At 36.9% G+C, this 23,766-nt stretch overlaps 1 protein-coding gene across 3 annotated transcripts in view; it reads left to right on the top strand.

Moving 5' to 3' along the window:
- The window catches only part of LOC125241109 (bestrophin-4-like), a 102,869-nt gene that overhangs the window by 25,743 nt on the left and 53,360 nt on the right, over positions 1 to 23,766 (top strand). For 2 of the 3 annotated variants that reach the window (XM_048149432.1, XM_048149431.1), the window contains exon 3: positions 19,588 to 19,759. In XM_048149432.1, coding sequence (XP_048005389.1) covers positions 19,588 to 19,759 — 172 coding nt within the window. Of the gene's footprint in view, positions 1 to 19,587; positions 19,773 to 23,766 lie in introns of those variants that run through there. The other variant, XM_048149434.1, reaches the window with a different exon arrangement.

Genomic DNA, 23,766 nt, shown 5'->3' with positions numbered 1-23,766 from the left:
CCGATCCGATATCGGATGTCGGACCGATATCCCATACATAACAGGCGCCATCTTGGATTTTTTCCATTGAAATCCTTCCGACATCCGATGTCGGATCGGATAATGTGAAAACGGACTAAGACGAAATACATAATTGTGTCGCTTAACTTCAAACCTGGGTAAATCCAATCTGCTTTAAGGTTGAATTGTTGAATATATAAAAAAATATAATATGATCTGAAAGATAATCAACCTTATAACAGAATGGATTTACCCAGTTTTGAAGTTAAGCGACACAATTATATTATAAGTACTAACTCAAATGTCTAAGAAAAAACGTACCTCGGAAATCGGAATCATTAATCAAAAAAATATTCTTGTGTTAGATGGCACCACTCCACGCTCTGTTTTAATTATTTTAGCGCTAATTAATATTTGTAAATATTTAACACGTAAGTAAATATTAAGTAAAGGACATACGAGTACCCATGTCCTAAATATATGGGTCAAATTGTCAACCCCGAGTTCATATGTTTAATCCTGTGTCGAGAAAAACTCAGCTACGAGTGAGATTCATTGCACATGCAACAGCGCGCACAAAAAATACGCACAAATCACAAAAATTAGTCCTTAGAGCGTTTTCATAACACAAAGGGAATTGTCAAAGATGGCGCCTTTATAGGACATAGGTCCTACATTCGGATGTACCGGTTTCATTAATCGGATCGGATAATATGAAAATCCTCTTAGCTTTAAGTTTAATAATAAACCTACATTCGGAGTCTGTCACTCTACAGCCGGCTAGGAGGCTACATTCAGATGTACCGGTTTCAGTAATCGGATCGGATAATATGAAATCCTCTTATCTTTAAGTTTAATAATAAACCTACATTCGGAATCTGTCACTCTACAGCCGGCTAGGAGGCTACATTCAGATGTACCGGTTTCAGTAATCGGATCGGATAATATGAAATCCTCTTATCTTTAAGTTTAATAATAAACCTACATTCGGAATCTGTCACTCTACAGCCGGCTAGGAGGCTACATTCAGATGTACCGGTTTCAGTAATCGGATCGGATAATATGAAATCCTCTTATCTTTAAGTTTAATAATAAACCTACATTCGGAATCAGTCACTCTACAGCCGGCTAGGAGGCTACATTCAGATGTACCGGTTTCAGTAATCGGATCGGATAATATGAAATCTTCTTATCTTTAAGTTTAATAATAAACCTACAATCGGAGTCTGTCACTCTACAGCCGGCTAGGAGGCTAGTATTGTGTCGGTGCATCGACTGGTTTTCCCGCGCTTTATAAATAACAAGTAATTTGACCGTTAATGCTTGTCCAAACACCGGTGTCGTTCCCCGGGTTTACGCAACTGTTTAATCTTTTCATACATTATCATAACATTAGATTTCTCAGTACGGGTGAATCAAGTGATGCATGCTATTTCGAAGTTATACTAGGAAGATTATGGTTGTATAGGGAAAAATATCCTAAATTTAATAATTGGAGTTGAGTTTGTTGAGTTGAGCGAGTTGAGTTACTGGTAGCAGACCATGTAAATACAGAGACTGATGATGGTTTGAAAGTCGCCTATGTTGTTCTGCTCATAAAATGTATATTTCTATAAAACCTCGTTTTTTTTTTAATTATAAATTTGGTAAACAAAGAAGCAGTCATCGTCAACCTATCTTCTTAGGACATATATTAGATGATAAGACCTTTGACCAGAACAAGAACATAACAGATCAATATTAATTATTTTTAGATTTTTTTTAAATTGTAAACGCATCATGTGATTTCGCTAAGCAAAATTGGAGTGATTATTTATTTATTTATATATCCGAGAAACTAAATTCAGAGGACTACGTGACAGTGTTGTTTGCAAGCCACTTGGGACTGCCTGTGGCTGATCCATTGCAGTAAACACAGTCGAATATGCCACCAAACACACATCACAAAATAGAATTAAATAACAAAGTAATAAAATAAGTGATTGTATCATAAAATTCTGTACGTTAATACAAAGAATACCGTACCTAATAGGTATAAATAAATAAATACCATTGACAACATTGACAGCTCATAAAATGATCCAATAGTTCCAAATGTCTGCTCTTTAGGTTTTTTAATATGCAACATTTCCAGAACTAAAGTAGGAATTTTTAAATAATACAGATTAAAACAAATACTTTCAAATTAAATGTATAATTGTAAGTATTATGTATAAGTAAATATTCAACATACTTTTATAATTTTAGTGTAGAAAACAATAAAGTATTTTATTAAAATGTCTGTTTATGATACTGACAGTTGATGAATGACAGTTGTGGCAAAAATGCCTCATATAAAAGACCTCGTGCTTCGTGCTTTTACGTTGTCTCTAATGCTAAAAAAAATGAGGTATAACTAATGGAAACAGTGGCTGGAGTGGTGGAGGTTATCTTTTTGGTTTATGGAAATTATGTATACTTACGGCTCAGCCACGACATTGGTCTAAGCGCGACAGCGGTGAGCGGCGGCCATACATTGGAGCGAGACACAGCGATGGGACTTTTCATTCGCACGTATGGATGCCGTTCACCGCTGTCGCGCTTAGACCAATGTCGTGGCCGGGCCGTTAGGTTCGGAAATATATCTTGTTTTCTTGGTCGGACTATTAGTCCTGCGGCGCTGGCTATATTTTGGGCCCTAAGTTAAAAAAATATTAAAGTCGATTTTGTTTTCGTTTATAAATACATTGATAACATATAAATTTAACATTTCGTTTTGGGTCACATTCCTAGGGTGCTTTTTTAGTAATTTGGTAATTTGTGGTTATAATTTTTAATTTGACCTAATGTGGTAAAAAAAATATTCGAGAGAAAAAATGTAACTGTATTGCATTTAGAATGATATTTTTAGCGTGTATACGTAGTTTGGGTCAATTTACTCGAGTGCTATATGACAATTTGTCATACCTAGCGAAACAGACACAAAAAAATATTCATGTTAAAAAAAATAAGAAACGTCGCATTGCCTCCTTTAAATATATCAATAAACTGAAATTGTGTTTTCCTACTCCAGTGCTTGATAAAATTTGCGATAATTTAGCAAAAATAGGTTTTTACCATTCCAAAAAAATATTAAAGTTACTAGAGTTCTTATCTTATTAACTAAAAAGACAAGATAAATAAGATACGTGAATTTGGGTAAGTTTAATAGAATGCTTCCAAAAATAATACGGTATTAATATTTGCGTTCGATCAAGTCAAGCGAGCGCAGTGACGCGGGTAGTGTAGGTATTATGATACCGACCGCGCGGCCGTGGCGCGGCAGCGGGGAAGGGCAATGACCTCTCTCGACATTCGACAAACCGCACGTTGTGTACAAAACGCCAAAATTTATTTCAACTGTGCGCATCACGCTATTTAATGCTAAGCCTGAAAGGGTTGTATTTGATAAGACTACTAGAGTAACAATTTTAACTTAATATACCTATTTTCCACATGCGTCAGTAAATAATTTAATTTATAAATAATAAATTTAGTATACATCGTGGAATCTACTACTACTACTGCCAAATAAAATAATGCGATTTATCATCTAAGTACTTTAGACTTATATTTAAGCGTGTCACTCACTATGCAGGTACCTGAGCGCTTATCTTTCAATATGAATCCACATACATAAAATATATATAATTCAATGAGCTAACACACGCGCCGCCGATTATTCATATTTTATTTTGAAGTACATGTGGGGATCGACGTTGGTACGAGATCATATTATATCGTAAAATGGTGAGGAATTTATATGTAGAAAATACAGGATTATAAAGCAAAATACAGGATGTACTTTTTATAACCGGCAATATTTAACGTGGTGAAGTCATATAACTGATATCGAATACAAAACACTAAACGCCCAATGGACTTGCCTCGCGTGACGTCACGTAGTGTTTTTAGGGTTCCGTAGTCAACTAGGAACCCTTATAGTTTCGCCATGTCTGTCTGTCCGTCCGTCCGTCCGTCCGTCCGTCCGTCCGTCCGCGGATAATCTCAGTAACCGTAAGCACTAGAAAGCTGAAATTTGGTACCAATATGTATATCAATCACGCCAACAAAGTGCAAAAATAAAAAATGGAAAAAAAAGTTTCGTTAGGGTACCCCCCCCTACATGTAAAGTGGGGGCTGATATTTTTTTCATTCCAACCCCAACGTGTGATATATTGTTGGATAGGTATTTAAAAATGAATAAGGGTTTACTAAGATCGTTTTTTGATAATATTAATATTTTCGGAAATAATCGCTCCTAAAGGAAAAAAAAGTGCGTCCCCCCCCCCTCTAACTTTTGAACCATATGTTTAAAAAATATGAAAAAAAAATTTTATATAGACTTTCTAGGAAAATTGTTTTGAACTTGATAGGTTCAGTAGTTTTTGAGAAAAATACGAAAAACTACGGAACCCTACACAGCGTGGCCCGACACGCTCTTGGCCGGTTTTTTAGATAAAAATTAAACGAAATCTTTCCTCAAATTACTATTAAGCCAATCTTATCCTATCCTACCTGTCGTTTAAACAAAGATGAAATAAAATAACTTAATTCTTTGCATGTTAATTTGGTTAAATATAACTTATATATTTTCTTTAAGAATATCATATACTTTTAAATGAGCAATTCTTGTATATTCATTTATTTATCAATTCTATATTCTATTCTATTTTTCTATTCTATATAATATAAAGCTGCAACCCGACTGACATTTTTCCAAAAATAGCCAGGAGATTTTGCAGGTGGCAGTATTTGGTGTGGCTGTGGTAGTATAGAGGTTGATCTTGCGACCCCGGAAAAATCCGACCGTCGGTCTACCGGTTCCGGGTAAAAAAATGTTGAACGGTCTGGCCAAACGGCAGGAGATAGCCGGGGGTGCTCGACCAAAATGTCATAGAGGACCCTGGGCAGTTTTTGACGCCGCCATTTTTTTTTTTCAAAATGGCCGAGTTTTTTTTAAGATTTTTCAAGTTTGTCGTAGAGTGCTCAAATTTTTGTTGTAGAATCTCCAAGAGGCCTTGATTGGAATGAAATAAAAGAAATTGAAAAATACTACAAATGTGAGAAAACTGGCCACTTTTGTTTTGTATGGCAACTTTTAAACGGTAAGAGATAGCCGGGGCTGCTCGACCAAATGTCATACAGGGTTTTAAGTAGAAAAAGTTTCATTAAAAAAATCAATATGGCTGACTTTTTTTTTTGAAAAATTTCAAAATGGTCCTAGCGCGCTGAGATTTGTCACACGGGTGGACGGCCGCCCGAAGATTAGCTTCGCTGAAATTTGTTATGTAGGGGTTCTCGGGGTTGGAAAATCGATCTAGCGTAGCCTTAGGTCCCGGAAAACGGCGAATTATGGAGTTTTAATGAGTTTTTCTTTCGCGTTAGTAAACGTTAAATATGGTCGTTAATTTCGCCCCGCGCACATCGGCTGCGCTTAGCTCAGTCGTACGAGGTCGGTCTAATGTTCGCAGACAGATTGCAGGTGTCAGGCTTTCGAATCCCGGCCAGAAATTAAGTTTTAATTTTTTGTTTTGTTTTTTTTTGTTCTTGTATTTATAAGTTTTTTTTTCTAAAGACGTGATATAATAAAATAGAACCGAGCGAAGCTCGGTCGTCCAGATGTTTTAGGATATTATTTATTGATTGGCTGCAAGAAATGCCTAGGAGTATTGGCCGAACGGTAATTAACAAAAATTACACAGTCAAAAGGTTAATTGTCATTAACCATTAAAAATTAATGAACGCCAATTGTCATTAAAGTTAATGTATTTCGAAAAATAACAAACAAATTATCATCGTAATTAAAGAAATCGTCACGGTGAGTTCGTGGGTGAGCAGTATCCAAGATAGAGCTGACACTGAGCTGACACTGGCTCGGCTGTACCTAGTAGAACTCAGGTTTGGTACAATATAGAGATTATATAAAGACACGCTGTTTTGGTACGACTCATCATGATAAGCGCTTGGGAAAGTAGTACCTAAGCTTTAGCTCATGCTGAACCCTGAGTCCTGTTAGCGTAGCCAGCGTTTTTGGGTATCTCTTTATGATATCACTGCATGATTTGTTTTGTTGATTTTTACGCTGGGTGACGTTTGCTCTTAACGCAGTTGTACAAAATGGCCGAGGCGATGCCAGTCACGGACGTCTGAAAACTGTCACGACTTCGAAACTAGTCTCCAAAGTACTATATAAAAAGTTTTCACAAAACAACAGTTAAAGCTTTTGAAATGGTTGATACTGTAGGTATCTCGAAAATAATAGATACATCATTTCCTTATTGAGGAATTATACTATGAAATAATAAAATCATCCCCTATCAAAAATAAACACGCCAGTGTTAAAGCCTGTTAAAGGTATGGCAAAAACCATCGTTTTGAACTATGATTTTAATATATATCCATAATTTTAAACAGGCCTATCACAGCTCTCGTTAAATATTACATAGATACGAGAGACTAATACGATTGGTCGGCCGAAGGCAAGACAACTCATTGTGATTCGCTGAGACGCTGCTGCAAAAGAATACAAATAGATAAACCTTTTCATTAAACTTAACTATCTTATAATTTAATCTGGGGGCACGGCAGTACCCCCGCCAAGTCGAGCACGAAGCCAACACTGCCGTACCATCCTTTACTGGAACCATTTCGCTGCATTTTCAGGCCCCTATTTGAGAACCTCTGGATAAGACCGGAACGCAGAAATTTTCGTCGTCTAGTAAGCTATAATAACATACTTAAAACTCAAAATTGCAAGTCTGTACGTCGCAACACGGGTGGATAGCCGCCCCAAGATTAGTATACAAAAAGAAAATTTCTAAAAATTCAAAATGGCTGCCTTTGAACGCCAATTGAAATTTGTATGGAGGTTTTTTTAATCGCCATAGCTCCGTAACGGTAGGAAAAAGGTTAAAGTGCTTGAACTAATGTTGTACAGTTATCTTAGGTCCATCGAATGGCATTTACAAAATTTCAAAATGGCCGACTTTGAATTATTTTTTTATCTTCGGTCCGAGCGCGGTAAACTTTGGCACGTGGTAAAAACGGGGGCCAAAAATAGGAATGAGAATTTTTTTTTTGGAAAAGTCAAAAACGGCGGCGAGAGGGGACAAAGTCAAATTTCCCAAAATCAAAGTCGGTCATTTTGAAATTGTGTAGTTCAAGCTTTTTTGACCTTTTTCCTACCGTTACGGAGATATGGTTATTAAAAAAAATCTTCCATACAAATTTCAATTTGCCCACAAAGGCCGCCATTTGAAATTTTTCAATAATATTCTTTTTGAATACTAATCCGTCGGCCGTCCACTCGTGTGCCAAATCTCAGCGCGCTAGGACCATTTTGAAATTTAAAAAAAAGTCGGCCATTTTGAATTTTTTTTTAATACAACTTTTTTCTACTCCGAGATCTGTATGACATTTGGTCGAGCACCCCCGGCTATCTCTTACAATTTAAAAGTTGCCATACAAAACAAAAGTAGCCAGTTTTCTCACATTTGTCGCATTTTTCAATTTTTTTTTATTTCATTCTAATCAAGGCTGCTTGGAGATTCTACTACCAAAATTAGAGTGCTCTACGACAAACTTGAAAAATCGTCTAAAAAAGACGGTCATTTTGAAAAAAAAAATGGCAGCGTCAAAAACAACCCAGGGTCCTCTATGACATTTGGTCGAACACCCCTTGGCTATTTCTCGCCGTTTGGTCAGGCCGTCCAACATTTTTTTACCTGGAACAGGTAGACCGACGGTCGGATTTTTACAGGGTTGCAGGACAAACCTCTATACGGCCACACCAAACACTGCCACCGGCGAAACCTCCTTCTGGCTGTTTTTTGAAAAATGTCAGTCGTGTTGCAGCTTTATATTACACTAGCTTTTGCACGCGGCGTCGCTCGCGTTAGAAACAGACAAAAAGTAGCCTATGTCACTCTCCATCCTTTCAACTATCTCCACTTTAAAAAATCACGTCAATTCGTCGCTCCGTTTTTCCGTGAAAGACGGAGAAACAAACAGACATACTTTCGCATTTATAATATTAGTATGGATAGATAAATGTAAGTAAAAAAAATACATACGTATTTTGATTACCATTTTTCTAAGGTAGGGTTAAATTCGAAACCAATTGAGGTAATGTCGAAAATCTGTAAAAAGGATACTAATGCCATATAATGAGAATAATTACAATAATGGCTACCGCAGTCTCACCACCTGTGTTTGCACACTCGCGCGCGCACAGAGACACACGCGGCGGGGGACTTTGTTTTATAAAGTGTACAGATATATTATGCCGCCGTGCGCTTCGTGTCCATTATAAATGAAAATTAAGGAAAATATAGGAAATAATATTCAAGTTACAATTTATTGTTTTTGGGTTTTGTATCCATTTGCATCCATAAATATTTCCCGTCATAAAAATTACACCCTGTATTGTGGAACTAAAAACTGAAATCAATAGTTACAATAATATAATCACGGTGTATGAATAGGAGCGCCGGATCGAATTAGGTACTTCAATATCGGGACAAAAGGTTCTGGAGTTTCGAGGATTTCGTAGGGAAATGTAAAATAATAGTGCATTAGGGTAATTCTGAAAGTCGTCTAATTACGAAAGTCACATAAAAATCACCATTATTTCCATCATATCAAGATTCCCTCTTCGGAATTACCAGAGCATTTTTGTCATTCGGAATTACCCTAATGCACCATAATAAAAATTTACGATAGTTTAGCTAGTTTACTTCGTTTATTTTAGATAGTAGACCTTTACGTGTTTTCGACATTTATAATTGGTCTGTTTTCGTTACTAATGTAATAAAGTTCTTAAGGTTACCTACTATGTATAAGTTTTAATTGGGAAGACTTACAAAAAAATCGGGAGAATCCCGCCAAAGCCCGACCCTCTGGCAATCTTAAATTATGTATGACTGCGCACGAGAAGTAGGTACCTACGCCTCGTGTCACAGCGCGGCGTCGCGCCAGCGGCATGCGCCAACCTGATTGGCTATCGGTTGCGCGCCACACAGCGCAAAAATTTAAAATACTACTCTATTGCGTTGCGTTTTATTCTGCCAAATATTGAAAACCCATGGATGAAAGTGACCCAAATTAAAAATGATGACTTGATATCATTTTATAATAATATAGACGTCAACTTATTAACATGAAATTTTTTTTCAGGCTTTGACAGGGTTTTTATTAAAAAAAATTTTTTTATATATAAGCAATGGATAAAATGTGACACACTTTAAGAAAATATATATATAATAATGTCCTGAATGGTATAAGACTTCACTTACCAACTCTAATATTTTGTTAGGTGTTTTAGGGCCAATATTAGACATTTTTAAAATATCATTAAACCCATGGATGAAAATGACCCAAAATGCATATGTACATCGGCAACCACGTTGTTTTTATATAGATACAAATAATTTCTTCTCGAATATTTCTTTGACTGAACACTGCTTAAAAATAGAAATACCTAAATTTCGAGCTAAGCAGGTACCTAGGACGACCCAAAATATTATTTTTATATTTGATCAATAGTCTAAAAACTATATGCAAAAAAGAAGCAACATGAATATTATCGAAACCTCAAAAGCTATCGCTACCCGACTATATATCGGTCCGGTGGGTAGGCTAGGCCACGAGGAGGTACCGCTCGCTGGGAAGAAAGTTGGCGGAAAATCTGCTTTAGCTTCAATTCTTCGTCCTTTATGTAGCATAAGGACACTTTCAATTTTATTTTGAGCCGTTTACAATGTAAAGAGAGTCTTGGCCACAGGTTACATTGTTTAGTCTTATAATTAATAAACTGGTCTTGTTTTCACTATGTACTTCCTTTTACTTCGGTTGTTTATTAAGGTGGATATAACAACCTTCAGCCTTGATTGTGACCTCCTTGCATGTTTAATATAGTTATATTTGATTACTAGTGTAATGGTCTGGCCTCTCACCTAGTCTTACTTGATGACTCGTAGCCTGATATTTATAAAATGCCATTTGATACGGCCTAAGAACTAACTAGAATACTTAATGAGAACCTGAGAGATGACAAAGTAATGTTAATATGACTCTTATTTTTGTTGTTTAGAGTTTTATAAATTAGCTTTAGGACGAAAAGGGGGGGGGGGTTCATTTCGGGTAGTTTCAACTAAGGTAAATCTCGACTGGGGGGCAAATTCCACCGGTTATATGGTAGGTGTGTTTAGTGGATACATGTAGAACTCACAAGCATAGTAGGTATAATAATAATAGAAAAAATGGATTCGTTAGATTTTCCCCGCTGTACCTTAATCGAAATATTTTACTTGCTTATCAAAATGTTTCTACATTTGGCACTATATTAACTAGAATGCAATAACCTGCACTGAACAATATATGTATATATACGCGTTTTTTAAAACTGCGTTACTTTTTAAATATAAATAAATATTATAAATATTAATAAATATTATAGGACATTCTTACACAGATTGACTGAGGGCCCACGGTAAGCTCAAGAAGGCTTGTGTTGTGGGTACTCAGACAACGATATATTTTAATATATAAATACTTATATACATAGAAAACATCCATGACTCAGGAACAAATATCTGTGTTCATCACACAAATAAATGCCCTTACCGGGATTCGAACCCGGGACCGCGGCGCAGCAGACAGGGTCACTACCGACTGCGCCAGACCGGTCGTCAGATGTTTTTAGATCATAGACATGTTTAGGACAATAATTTTTTATTCTTTTATTTACTTCTCGTCAATATTTTAAAGCAGCAAGGCAGATGTTTTAAGTTGATGAAAATCGATTATGTAATTATAATTATACTAAACGATCCATGTTATACAATTAATGATATAAAAACAAGTTAAATAATACAACAATAATACAAACACACAATCGGCTGTGATATCGATTCTACCAATTCGATTATAATCGCTAGATTTGACAAACGATACGCCTTAGTGCGTTTTTTTATCCGATCCGATATCGGATGTAGGACCGATATCCCATACATTTAAGCCGCCATCTTTGATTTTTGCCTTTGCAATCCTGCCGACGTCCGATAACGGATCGTATAATGTGAAAACGCACTAGGCTCACCACAAATCACAACACTACATACTTCTATAGAGAAATGTCAAAAATTTTGCTTGGATTTCACCAACTGTAGCTGTCCATTTCGCTTCTACCTAGTCACCTACAGTATTCGCGCGCGAAGTATAAGGCCGTCAATCTGTCCATTGAGCGTTGTCAAAACTCGTTCACATGCCATTAGTTTTAGAGTTCCGTTACAGTTTTCTATATGTGAGTCATCGTGTCAAGGTCATCAGCATCAATCTACATAACACATGGATGATCCAAGGCTAAGGATAAAATGTTATTTGAATAAATTGATGGTACATAAATATTGTCTATTGCGCGGGAACAATCAAACGATTTGTGAAATTAGCATATGTAATGAGATGAATAAAAAATGGGCCGGTTTAAGACACATACTATCATAATTTTGTATTATAAAACATAAAAGATTCATCCAAAATATTATTTTTAGCACATATTTTTGCTTGTAAATATAGAAAGTTTAACTAGGTAATTTTAATTCCCGTAAGACTCGAACATATTAAAAATATTTTTATACGATTTACGTTATGTAAATTAAGTCGAAATAACGCACTACTTACATGTTTCGATCAATTTTACGTAGATGCATAATATAATATTGCTTATCAATCTTATTACAAACTCTTCTAACCCAGCAATTTTTATTTTCATTTGTCATTAAAGTGGATCCAAAAAAAACGGTGGAGGAGAGGACCCAGGGTTCTAGACTGCGAGCAGAACTTGGCCTATTTACTTGACAACGCGCGGCGCTGCTACCTCGGCGTAGGAGTGCTCTAGCCAAGCGTACAATCGTTGACGCTCATTGGCGTACGATTCGCAACTGACTATCGAGTCAATACGGAAGAGCGACAGACAGAGATAACTGCGTTACGGAGCGTCAAAGAGTACTCTTGGCTACAGGCCCTGGCCTTAAAGAATCAGAATAATTACGGAACCGGTCGCCGCAGAATTCGACAAACCACAAGCGAGCAAACCTAATTAGTTTAATTACAATTCGTATATTTAATAGTTAGCGGCTAAATATATTTATCTTGAAATCACGTGGATTTTTTCTTAAGTAGTTTTGTTCCGTATGTTATTACTATTTGAAAGCATTTTTAAGGGCTGAGTCAGCGATAGCTGGACGAGTATTGACGTTTATTGCAGTTCTGATACTAGTACAGTAAATTGTACTTACTGCTTTTAACAATGGTACTTTAGTACAGAACAAGTGACATCATACAGGTATATTTTAAGAGACAAGTATCAATAGCCTAACCGCGAGTGTGACTCTAACATTGTGTCCACTGTCGAAGTCTAGTCATAGATTCCACTTTGTTGAGACAGATTTGGTTGCCCTTATCGTTATATCCATAACCTGTCAAAACATCCGTATGACAATCCATATGTCAATCGTCAAATTGGGACATGATATGCTAGGGAACAACACATATATGTGTCGTTTAACTTCAAAACTGGGTAGATCCATTCTGTTATAAGGTTGATTATCTTTCAGATCGTATTATATTTTTTTATATTTTCAATTCAACCTTAAAGCAGAATTAATTTACCCAGGTTTGAAGTTAAGCGACACATATTCGCTAAACACCTACGTTCTGGCATATTAGTGCGAGAAAATTATCAGAATGATGAGACGCATATAAAGTAAATTATGCACACGTGTCGTTAGCGAAGTATAGTGTGAAACTCGTGGTACGGTTACAATAAGTAGAACTAAAATACTAAAAGATCGGGATTCCAAATAGGTTTTTTACAACAGGTTCAACATTTTAGAGAAGTACCTATAAAAACAACTTGGTTCACTAGTCGGGACAATAAAAAACAAACATTATAAATAACTATTCAAAAAAATATACAAGAGGATTTAATAAAATGCCAGTGGTCGTGATCAAGAGGACCTATGAAAGGAGAATATTATTATATATTTTTAACACGCTTTTATTAGGTCGTCGTGTATGTAACTATGTATGTAATGGAATCTGCGGAGGCTAATTTAACCATCTTCCAGGAGTCGTAGCGTAATGAAAATTGGCAGCTATATGTAGTTCCGATGACAATACAATAATATGGTACTGTTGAGCTGATCTGATGATGGAGTCGGAAGATATGAACTGGAACTACATGATGGAACCTCGTATCATAGCCGTTTTTGGGTTTCTTAGAAAAGTCTTGTAATGAACTTTGACTACAATTAGGTTTCAAGGTCTGATGATGAAGCCGAAAGATATGAACTGGAACTACATGATGGAACATCGTATCATAGCTGTTTTTGAGTTTCTTAGAAAAGTCTTGTAATGAACTTTGACTACGATTAGGTTTCAAGGTCTGATGATGGAGCCGGAAGATATGAACTGGAACTACATCATGGAACATCGTATCATAGCTGTTTTTGGGCTTCTTAGGAAAGTCTTGTAATGAACTATGACTACGATTAGGTTTCAAGGCCTGATGATGGTGCCGGAAGATAAGAACAGAAAAAAAGGGGGGGGGGGGGGCTCGAGGGGGAAAGCATGAAAGAAAGATCAACGTTGTATTTAAAATAAGTTTGGTTAAGGTTTTCTTGTGATCCTTAAGAGTAAAGAAAAGGGGCTAGGGGGCGAAGCTGCATGAAAGAAAGATCAACGTAGTATTTAGAATAAGTTGGGTTAGCGTTTTCTTGTGACCTTTAAGGGCAAACAAAGGGGGCTCGGGGGCGAAGCCCCTGCATGAAAGAAAGATCAACGTAGTATTTAAGATAAGTTGGGTTAGCGTTTTCTTGTGACATTTAAGAGCAAACAAAGGGGGCTCGGGGGCGAAGCCCCCGCATGAAAGAAAGATCAACGTAGTATTTAAAATAAGTTGGGTTAGGGTTTTCTTGTGATCCTTAAGAGTAACGAAAAGGGGGGCTCGGGGGCGAAGCCCCCGCATGAAAGAAAGATCAACGTAGTATTTAAGATAAGTTGGGTTAGCGTTTTCTTGTGACCTTTAAGAGTAAACAAAGGGGGGCTCGGGGGGCGAAGCCCCCCGCATAAAAGAAAGATTAACGTAGTATTTAAAATAAGTTGGGTTAGCGTTTTCTTGTGACCTTCCAGAGCAAACAAAGGGGGGCTCGGGGGGCGAAGCCCCCCGCATAAAAGAAAGATCAACGTTGTATTTAAAATAAGTTGGGTTAAGGTTTTCTTGTGATCCTTAAGAGTAAAGAAATGGCCCCCGCATGAAAGAAAGATCAACGTAGTATTTAGAATAAGTTAGGTTAGCGTTTTCTTGTGACCTTTAAGAGCAAACAAAGGGGGGGCTCGGGGGCGAAGCCCCCGCATGAAAGAAAGATCAACGTAGTATTTATAATAAGTTGGGTTAGCGTTTTCTTGTGACCTTTAAGAGCAAACAAAGGGGGCTCGGGGGCGAAGCCCCCGCATGAAAGAAAGATCAACGTAGTATTTAAGATTAGTTGGGTTAGCGTTTTCTTGTGACATTTAAGAGCAAACAAAGGGGGCTCGGGGGCGAAGCCCCCGCATGAAAGAAAGATCAACGTTGTATTTAAAATAAGTTGGTTTAGGGTTTTCTTGTGATCCTTAAGAGCAAACAAAGGGGGGCTCGGGGGCGAAGCCCCCGCATGAAAGAAAGATCAACGTAGTATTTAAGATAAGTTGGGTTAGCGTTTTCTTGTGACATTTAAGAGCAAACAAATGGGGGCTCGGGGGGCGAAGCCCCCCGCATGAAAGAAAGATCAACGTAGTATTTAAGATAAGTTGGGTTAGCGTTTTCTTGTGACATTTAAGAGCAAACAAAGGGGGGCTCGGGGGGCGAAGCCCCCCGCATGAAAGAAAGATCAACGTTGTATTTAAAATAAGTTGGTTTAGGGTTTTCTTGTGATCCTTAAGAGTAAAGAAAAGGGGGGCTCGGGGGGCGAAGCCCCCCTCATGAAAGAAAGATCAACGTAGTATTTAAGATAAGTTGGGTTAGCGTTTTCTTGTGACCTTTAAGAGTAAACAAAGGGGGGCTCGGGGGCTTCGCCCCCCGCATAAAAGAAAGATTAACGTAGTATTTAAAATAAGTTGGGTTAGCGTTTTCTTGTGACCTCTCAGAGCAAACAAAGGGGGGCTCGGGGGGCGAAGCCCCCCGTATAAAAGAAAGATCAACGTTGTATTTAAAATAAGTTGAATTAAGGTTTTCTTGTGATTCTTAAGAGTAAAGAAAAGGCCCCCGCATGAAAGAAAGATCAACGTAGTATTTAGAATAAGTTGGGTTAGCGTTTTCTTGTGACCTTTAAGAGCAAACAAAGGGGGCTCGGGGGCGAAGCCCCCGCATGAAAGAAAGATCAACGTAGTATTTAGAATAAGTTGGGTTAGCGTTTTCTTGTGACCTTTAAGAGCAAACAAAGGGGGGGCTCGGGGGCGAAGCCCCCCGCATGAAAGAAAGATCAACGTAGTATTTAAGATAAGTTGTGTTAGCGTTTTCTTGTGACCTTTAAGAGGAAACAAAGGGGGGCTCGGGGGGCGAAGCCCCCCGCATAAAAGAAAGATTAACGTAGTATTTAAAATAAGTTGGGTTAGCGTTTTCTTGTGACCTTTAAGAGCAAACAAAGGGGGGCTCGGGGGCGAAGCCCCCGCATGAAAGAAAGATCAACGTAGTATTTAAGATAAGTTGGGTTAGCGTTTTCTTGTGACCTTTAAGAGCAAACAAAGGGGGCTCGGGGGCAAAGCCCCCGCATGAAAGAAAGATCAACGTTGTATTTAAAATAAGTTGGGTTAGGGTTTTCTTGTGATCCTTAAGAGTAACGAAAAGGGGGGCTCGGGGAGCAAAGCCCCCAGCATAAAAGAAAGATTAACGTAGTATTTAAAATAAGTTGGGTTAGCGTTTTCTTGTGACCTTTAAGAGCAAACAAAGGGGGGCTCGGGGGCGAAGCCCCCGCATGAAAAAAGATCAACGTTGTATTTTAAATAAGTTGGTTTAGGGTTTTCTTGTGACCGTTAAGAGTAACGAAAAGGGGGCTCGGGGGCGAAGCCCCCCGCATAAAAGAAAGATCAACGTAGTATTTAAAATAAGTTGGGTTAGGGTTTTCTTGTGACCTTTAAGAGCAAACAAAGGGGGGCTCGGGGGGCGAAGCCCCCCGCATGAAAGAAAGATCAACGTTGTATTTAAAATAAGTTGGTTTAGGGTTTTCTTGTGTTCCTTAAGAGTAAAGAAAAGGGGGGCTCGGAGGGCGAAGCCCCCCGCATGAAAGAAAGATCAACGTAGTATTTAAGATAAGTTGGGTTAGCGTTTTCTTGTGACCTTTAAGAGTAAACAAAGGGGGGGCTCGGGGGCCAAGCCCCCGCATAAAAGAAAGATTAACGTAGTATTTAAAATAAGTTGGGTTAGCGTTTTCTTGTGACCTTTAAGAGCAAACAAAGGGGGCTCGGGGGCAAAGCCCCCCGCATGAAAGAAAGATCAACGTTGTATTTTAAATAAGTTGGGTTAGCGTTTTCTTGTGACCTTTAAGAGCAAACAAAGGGGGGCTCGGGGGGCGAAGCCCCCCGCATGAAAGAAAGATCAACGTAGTATTTAAAATAAGTTGGGTTAGGGTTTTCTTGTGATCCTTAAGAGTAACGAAAAGGGGGGCTCGGGGGGCAAAGCCCCCGGCATAAAAGAAAGATTAACGTAGTATTTAAAATAAGTTGGGTTAGCGTTTTCTTGTGACCTTTAAGAGCAAACAAAGGGGGGCTCGGGGGGCGAAGCCCCCCGCATGAAAGAAAGATCAACGTTGTATTTTAAATAAGTTGGTTTAGGGTTTTCTTGTGACCGTTAAGAGTAACGAAAAGGGGGCTCGGGGGCGAAGCCCCCGCATAAAAGAAAGATCAACGTAGTATTTAAAATAAGTTGGGTTAGGGTTTTCTTGTGACCTTTAAGAGCAAACAAAGGGGGGCTCGGGGGGCGAAGCCCCCCGCATGAAAGAAAGATCAACGTAGTATTTAAGATAAGTTGGGTTAGTGTTTTCTTGTGACCTTTAAGAGCAAACAAAGGGGGGCTCGGGGGCGAAGCCCCCCGCATAAAAGAAAGATAAACGTTGTATTTAAAATAAGTTGGGTTAGGGTTTTCTTGTTACCCTTAAGAGTAACGAAAAGGGGGCTCGGGGGGCGAAGCCCCCCTCATAAAAGAAAGATTAACGTAGTATTTAAAATAAGTTGGGTTAGCGTTTTCTTGTGACCTTTCAGAGAAAACAAAGGGGGGCTCGGGGGGCAAAGCCCCCGCATAAAAGAAAGATCAACGTTGTATTTAAAATAAGTTGGGTAATGGTTTTCCTGTGACCCTTAAGTGCAAATAAAGGGGGGCTCGGCAATACTTAAATTTTGTTTGAATTAGTTGAAATGTGACAATATTTTCTAATCGAGTCAAACAAAATCCCACTAGCTGAGAGCTTCAAAACAATGTATGGCGAAAGTATGTCTCTCTAATGTCTTCAAAAAGTCCGCGATGGCACATGTCTATATTGTCTATCTTTTACGGATAACTTACTAGGTATAAACATTTTTATGATAATACCGTAATAAGAAGGTAGCCGCTAGTTATTATTAAGTAGCAATTAGCAATAAGTACACGTTAAGCATGTAAAATCCGCCTACTTGAAATAATTTTATGTATAAATGTTAAAAGGTATTTATTTCATTATTAATGACTAAAAAGTATAAAATAAATTAATAGTTTAAAAAACACTATAAAACACGCTTTTATAAATGCACGTAAAAGCCAAAAATAAATTATGGATCGTTCAAGTTGTCTCTATTTGTGAGCTGAAGTTTAAAAACTATGTGCTTTTAATTATAATATTTGATTGTAAAAGCGTGGGGCGCTGGAACAGGAAAGACTTTCTTGTAAACAAATACTAATTCGAACTTCCTGGCGAATGAAGTTGCATAAGAACATAACGTTTACATATGCCGCCTAAGGGTTACCAAAGAGAACCAAAGATATCTCGTCCACGAACAAGAATTCTGCATCCTGTCACTGTAGACACTTTCCCCTTTTGTACTTTGATTAGCGGAAAAAAGCGGCGTTCTAAGTGTCGGTGACTGTCGACTCTCCTCGCTACTAGCGCATATTTTGTCTGAGTTCGACAAACTGGTACCTACTTTGAACACTGACTTTTAATTGATTTGACTTTTTAATGTAGAACCTACTAGTCATGCTGCAACTCCAGTTAGCGCGTCAATCTGTGTAACCTCCTTCCCGTAACATAGCATAATTTGATTTATCAGCAAGTTATACTTATATATTCTGTGGTTATACAAAAAGTCTTTCCTGTTCCAGCGCCCCACGCTTTTACAATCAAATATTATAATTAAAAGCACATAGTTTTTAAACTTCAGCTCACAAATAGAGACAACTTGAACGATCCATAATTTATTTTTGGCTTTTACGTGCATTTATAAAAGCGTGTTTTATAGTGTTTTTTAAACTATTAATTTATTTTCGATGTAATCGTTTTCTTTTGTATTCGGAATAGATGATGTTCATAAATAGTAGGTTTTATTGGTTAAATACCAAAGACGGACACAGATTCGAAATGTTTTTGTTTTGTTTGGTAGAGGTTGATAGGATTCTTTTAAAAAACTTCAATAAACGCTACTAGCCATTTAGATATTAGTTACGTACTCGTACTACGTAATAATATAGATTTTAAAACTACCGGACTACGATGTCGATTATTTTGCTGTTTCACATCAAGAGGCAAGGAACAGGAGGAGGATAAGAGGAAAACTCTTTTTTTCTATTCGGGAATTTTAGTTAAATGTACCCGTCGCATTGACGAAATTGATTTCAATAGGAAAAGTAAGGTTCGATTTGCGAAACGCTTTGTTTCTCTAAGTATCACGCTTTCAATATGCTGTGCTAGTGAGAATTGTGTTTCGTTCTTTATGGAGCGTAAGCGATTGTGACGTTGCTCATGGCATCCTGGTGCTTCTTAATTCAGAATATAGTGTTGTTATCGAGAACATTTGTAATAAATTACTCTCCTTTTTTCAATTTACTTATTCACTTGACGTCACTCATTTACCCACGTACTTGCATTTGCATATTTCTTTTAAATGATTTCACGTTTTACTTTTAACTGATGATGTGATGTGGTGTTAGCAAAATTTTAATATGGCGTCATCTGCAACTGTTCCACTACCTCGTGACCTAAAAAGTTATCACAGTAAACAATTTTCGACTTTTGTTTTTATATTTAGTACTTTTAAGGTTGAAATATCTTCACAATGCCAAGTCATACAACCGTCCAGTACCTCTGTGAAACTTCCTGAAGTTTCATTTGAAAACGTGACTTAACGTGATCGTCTCAGTTGACGATTATCCTTAATATTTTGTACCTATGGGTTAACAGCGCGCCAATCGGGACAATATCTATGTGTAACACAGTCTACACAAATTCCTATTAGTGTCGTTTGTGAATTGTTTATTTTTTCAATTGACTCAACTCACTTCCACAGGATATTCGAGAAAGTCCGGCAGTACTTCGGCGCGCAGAGCGAGTCGATACCCATGTCGTTCGTGCTGGGGTTCTACGTCAGCCTCATCGTGAAGCGCTGGTGGGAGCAGTACAAGCTGCTGCCGTGGCCCGACACGCTGGCGCTCTTCATATCAGCAGGCATCCCCGGAGCGGTCAGTACTTAAAGTAAAGGCAAATTTGTTTTAAGTAGGATTATACGCATGTTGCGAGTTGAAGCAGTTCGCGCACGAATTCCGAGTAATCCTAGACAGGCCCAGATTTATAGACCTAGTGCACTTGTAGCCTAAGGAAACATCTGCCCTTGAACCTACTATCCTTCCAACAGAAGCGATCCTAATACATACAAGAAGTGAAGACAATATTTCTCGGACTTCTCGTGCGAACTGTAAGTGTAAGCCATTTTGTCACTGCAAGTTGGCGGCCGCGGCCATTGCTATTAGCGACTGTGTTTGCTGCTTTATTTGCGAGTTATATGTCATACCTATTTCATAATATGTTTGTTAGAGCATTTAAAAAATCTTTATTTAAGAGTTTTTTAAATTTAAGATTTCAGAAATAATTTAGTCACATTCACAATTCGTATTTACCTAATATTTATAATGTGTATGATACAAACTTGTACAATATAATCGGCCAGCATGAATTTAATTCGTAAATGTAAATCAGTTTTGACCTTTGTAGGTTAGATATATTGAAATTACATAAAAAATAATGATATATGTGTAAACCGTATGTAAAAAAAGACCTTGTGTTTTCTTCGATTAGATTCTGTGTTTATTCCGTTCAATACTACATCCGGCGGGTGTTCTTTCGTAGGATTCCTATACTGCCTACCGTATTTTCAGCTGTTGACAAATGATATACCTCTATGAATATTATAAACTACTTATATTACTGTTGCTTAAACTCAAACATCGAACGTTTATACAAATGTTTTCCCGTCTCGTCTGGTGATGGGCTAAGAAGAATTCACCGCTCCTTCTCTTCTCGTGGGAGTCCTAGAGGTCGACTGTGGGAGATGGATTCAATTGTTTTTTTAAGCGATAGGCTGGCAACCTTTCACTGCAATATATTATATATCGTTTTCTTTCATTCCCTTAATTGCTAAGAGTGGCAACTTTTAAGGAATATAGACGTGAGTTTATGTACGTTTTATGTATAGGTACTATAACCTATTTTAAGTCATAATATCATTGCATAAAAAAGGATGAGCTTCGCGTTTCGGTTGTTTTTGTGTTTTTTTTTGTCTCACAATTACGTTTATAATTTATAGCCTGTTATTCCGGGCTACAAAATAACTTGATTGGCATGTAAAAACAATTTGAAATCGCTGTATCATATTTTATGTCAATTATATTTTACGTATGTATAGGTATACTCGATTTCTCGTACATGTTGTAAGATTAATAAATTCACCCATTCGGTAATAACAATATAATGTAAAATACTCTATAATGGACGGTGATGCCATTATGGACAAAAAAACACAAATGCTTAAAAATAAGTATCTAAAATTAGTTTAAAAAAAATGACGGTAATGTACCATAAACTAGACTTGTAGAACTGTTTCATTTTGAAGTTTCAATTGATTCGGTTATTTCTGAAGGATTTGGCGACAAGATAAAATTGACCAGTTTACTGAAAAAAATATCAAGACGAATTCTTAGTAATGTTGCTAAGAGAGTTGAGTTCATAAATAAAATAATAAAAAAATAATACTCGGTGTAAACTTGAATGAGTTTTACTTACTGCATTAAGCATGAGATAAGGTATAAAACATACCTACTAGTTTGTTGCTCCAAAGATATAAAGAAATAGCGTTATTTTGCGAGTGTCCATTACTGGAACCGAAAAACTGCGTACTTCCTATGTTGGACAAGGAACAATTTACAAAACCAAAATTTACAAGAAACAATCCTATGTTAAAATTACCTAAACTAATTTTATTTATGGTATATAAAATTGACTTATTGAGTATCAGTTGGCTTTAAAAGTAAAATTTTAAACTTATTTCACTGTCCATAATGGGGGATCCATTACTGGAAAACTGCCGTCCATAATTGGAGAAAAAACACCTAGTTTTAATTTGTTAACTATGAAGAAACCGATAGGAGTATCTATTCTGCAATACGCTTGAAATGTAAAAGAAGGATAGGACATTCAAGATTTAACACGCTTAGCGGTAGATTTTTTCATTTATCAGTGAAATATTAAAAACAGACGAAATTTTTTCTTAAACTGTCCATGATTGGGTCCGTTACCTTAATTGCTAATAAGGTAACGAACCCAATCATGGACAGTTTAAGAAAAAATTTCGCCTGTTTTTGATATTTCACTCATAAATGTAAAAATTCTACCGCTAAGCGTGTTAAATATTGAATGTCCTATCCTTCTTTTACATTTTAAGCGTATTGCAGAATGGATACTCCTATTAGTTTCTTCATACTTAACAAATTGAAACTAGGTGTTTTTTCTCCAATTATGGACGGCAGTTCTCCAGTAATGGATCCCCCATTATGGACAATAAAATAAGTTTAAAATTTTACTTTTAAAGCCAATTGATACTTAATTAGTCAATTTTATATACCCCAAATAAAATTAGTTTGTGTTATTTTAACATAGGATTGTTTCTTGTAAATTTTGGTTTTGTAAATTGTTCCTTGTCCATCATAGGAGGTAGGCCGTTTTTCGGTTCCAGTAATGGACACTCGCAAAATAACGCTATTTTTTTATATCTTTGGAGCAACAAACTAGTATGTTTTATACCTTATCTCATGCTTAATGCAGTAAGTAAAACGCATTCAAGTTTACATCGAGTATTATTTTTTTATTATTTTATACATGAACTCAACTCTCTTAGCAACATTACTAAGAATTCGTCTCGATATTTTTTTCAGTAAACGGATGAATTTTATCTTGTCGCCAAATCCTTCAGAAATAACCGAATTAATTGAAACTTCAAAATGAAACAGCTCTACAACTCCAGTCTATGGTACATAGCCGTCAGTTTTTAGAAACTAATTTTAGATACTTATTTTTAAATAATTGTGTTTTTTTGTCCATAATGGCATCACCGTCCATTATGGGGTATTTCACCTTATGTCGGAGTTTTAAAGCGAAAAAATACAGTGAAGCTAATGTTGTCTAATGTTTTACTCGATTTAGTTGAAACAAATTATTATTTTTTTGTGTTTGGTAAAAAAGCTCATTATTTTGGAGATGATTAATGCCTTCGTATATTAATTTGGAAAATTAATTATGATTTCAATATTTACGTAATAAACTGCAATAATCATCAAAAGAGCCAATTTAATGTTTATCTTATGCTAGAGTAGTAGTGAGTGTGAAACGAGAAAAGTCACAGAAAGGTCTTAATGCGTAGTGCCAGTGCCTCATACAATCCACGACTCTTCTTTTTTCGGAATTTCCGAATAGACTCTATCCTATTTGCTTACAGGATGAAATACTTTAAATTAGTCGTGTGCTTAAAATATGTGATTTCAATGTTTCGTATTCTATGGAAATCATTAAGATCCCCGACTAACAAGTATTTCTAAATTTAAGCCGATTACTGAAAAGTAGTAGAAATGATATTGATAACTAAGATACTGTAGCATATATGTATGAAATGCAGAAAAAAATGCTATTTCCGTCCGTAAATAAAAGCGGCAAAGTCGTCTCATACAAAATTCTAATTTCACGCCTTTTTTCTATTGACGAACATATTTGTCAGACTATAGAGGTAGTAAGTTGATGTTGCTGCCACTATAATTTGTCTTCATTATGACCTAAAATACGAGTAGATGTATCTTGTTTAGCATTATCAAACGTTAAAAAGACCTAGGAAATTCAAACATTATAGTTATAATTCTTTCCTAGAAATTACTAGTAATCTCCTTGTAACTACCCATACATAAAAAAAAACTATTATGTTACCGGTAAGGTCGTTTCCAATCACGACTTCGTATTTACTAGCTAGTTATTACAGCCCCAGCTCTGAGCTAACCACACAGCAGTATGTCATTACTCATTAATTAAGTACCTAATACTTATCTAAATTAAACACAAGCCATCCTACTGACCTAGCCGTATTCACATCAGCTTCGTGCATATGTGGAGCCTATGCCAGTTCTGAGTATGGTTCACAAACGTCCCAACT

Source organism: Leguminivora glycinivorella, chromosome Z (genome assembly GCF_023078275.1).
Source record: "Leguminivora glycinivorella isolate SPB_JAAS2020 chromosome Z, LegGlyc_1.1, whole genome shotgun sequence".
Lineage (NCBI taxonomy): Eukaryota > Metazoa > Arthropoda > Insecta > Lepidoptera > Tortricidae > Leguminivora > Leguminivora glycinivorella.
Note: the sequence above shows the minus strand (reverse complement) of the source record. Positions and strands in the feature narration are given on the sequence as shown.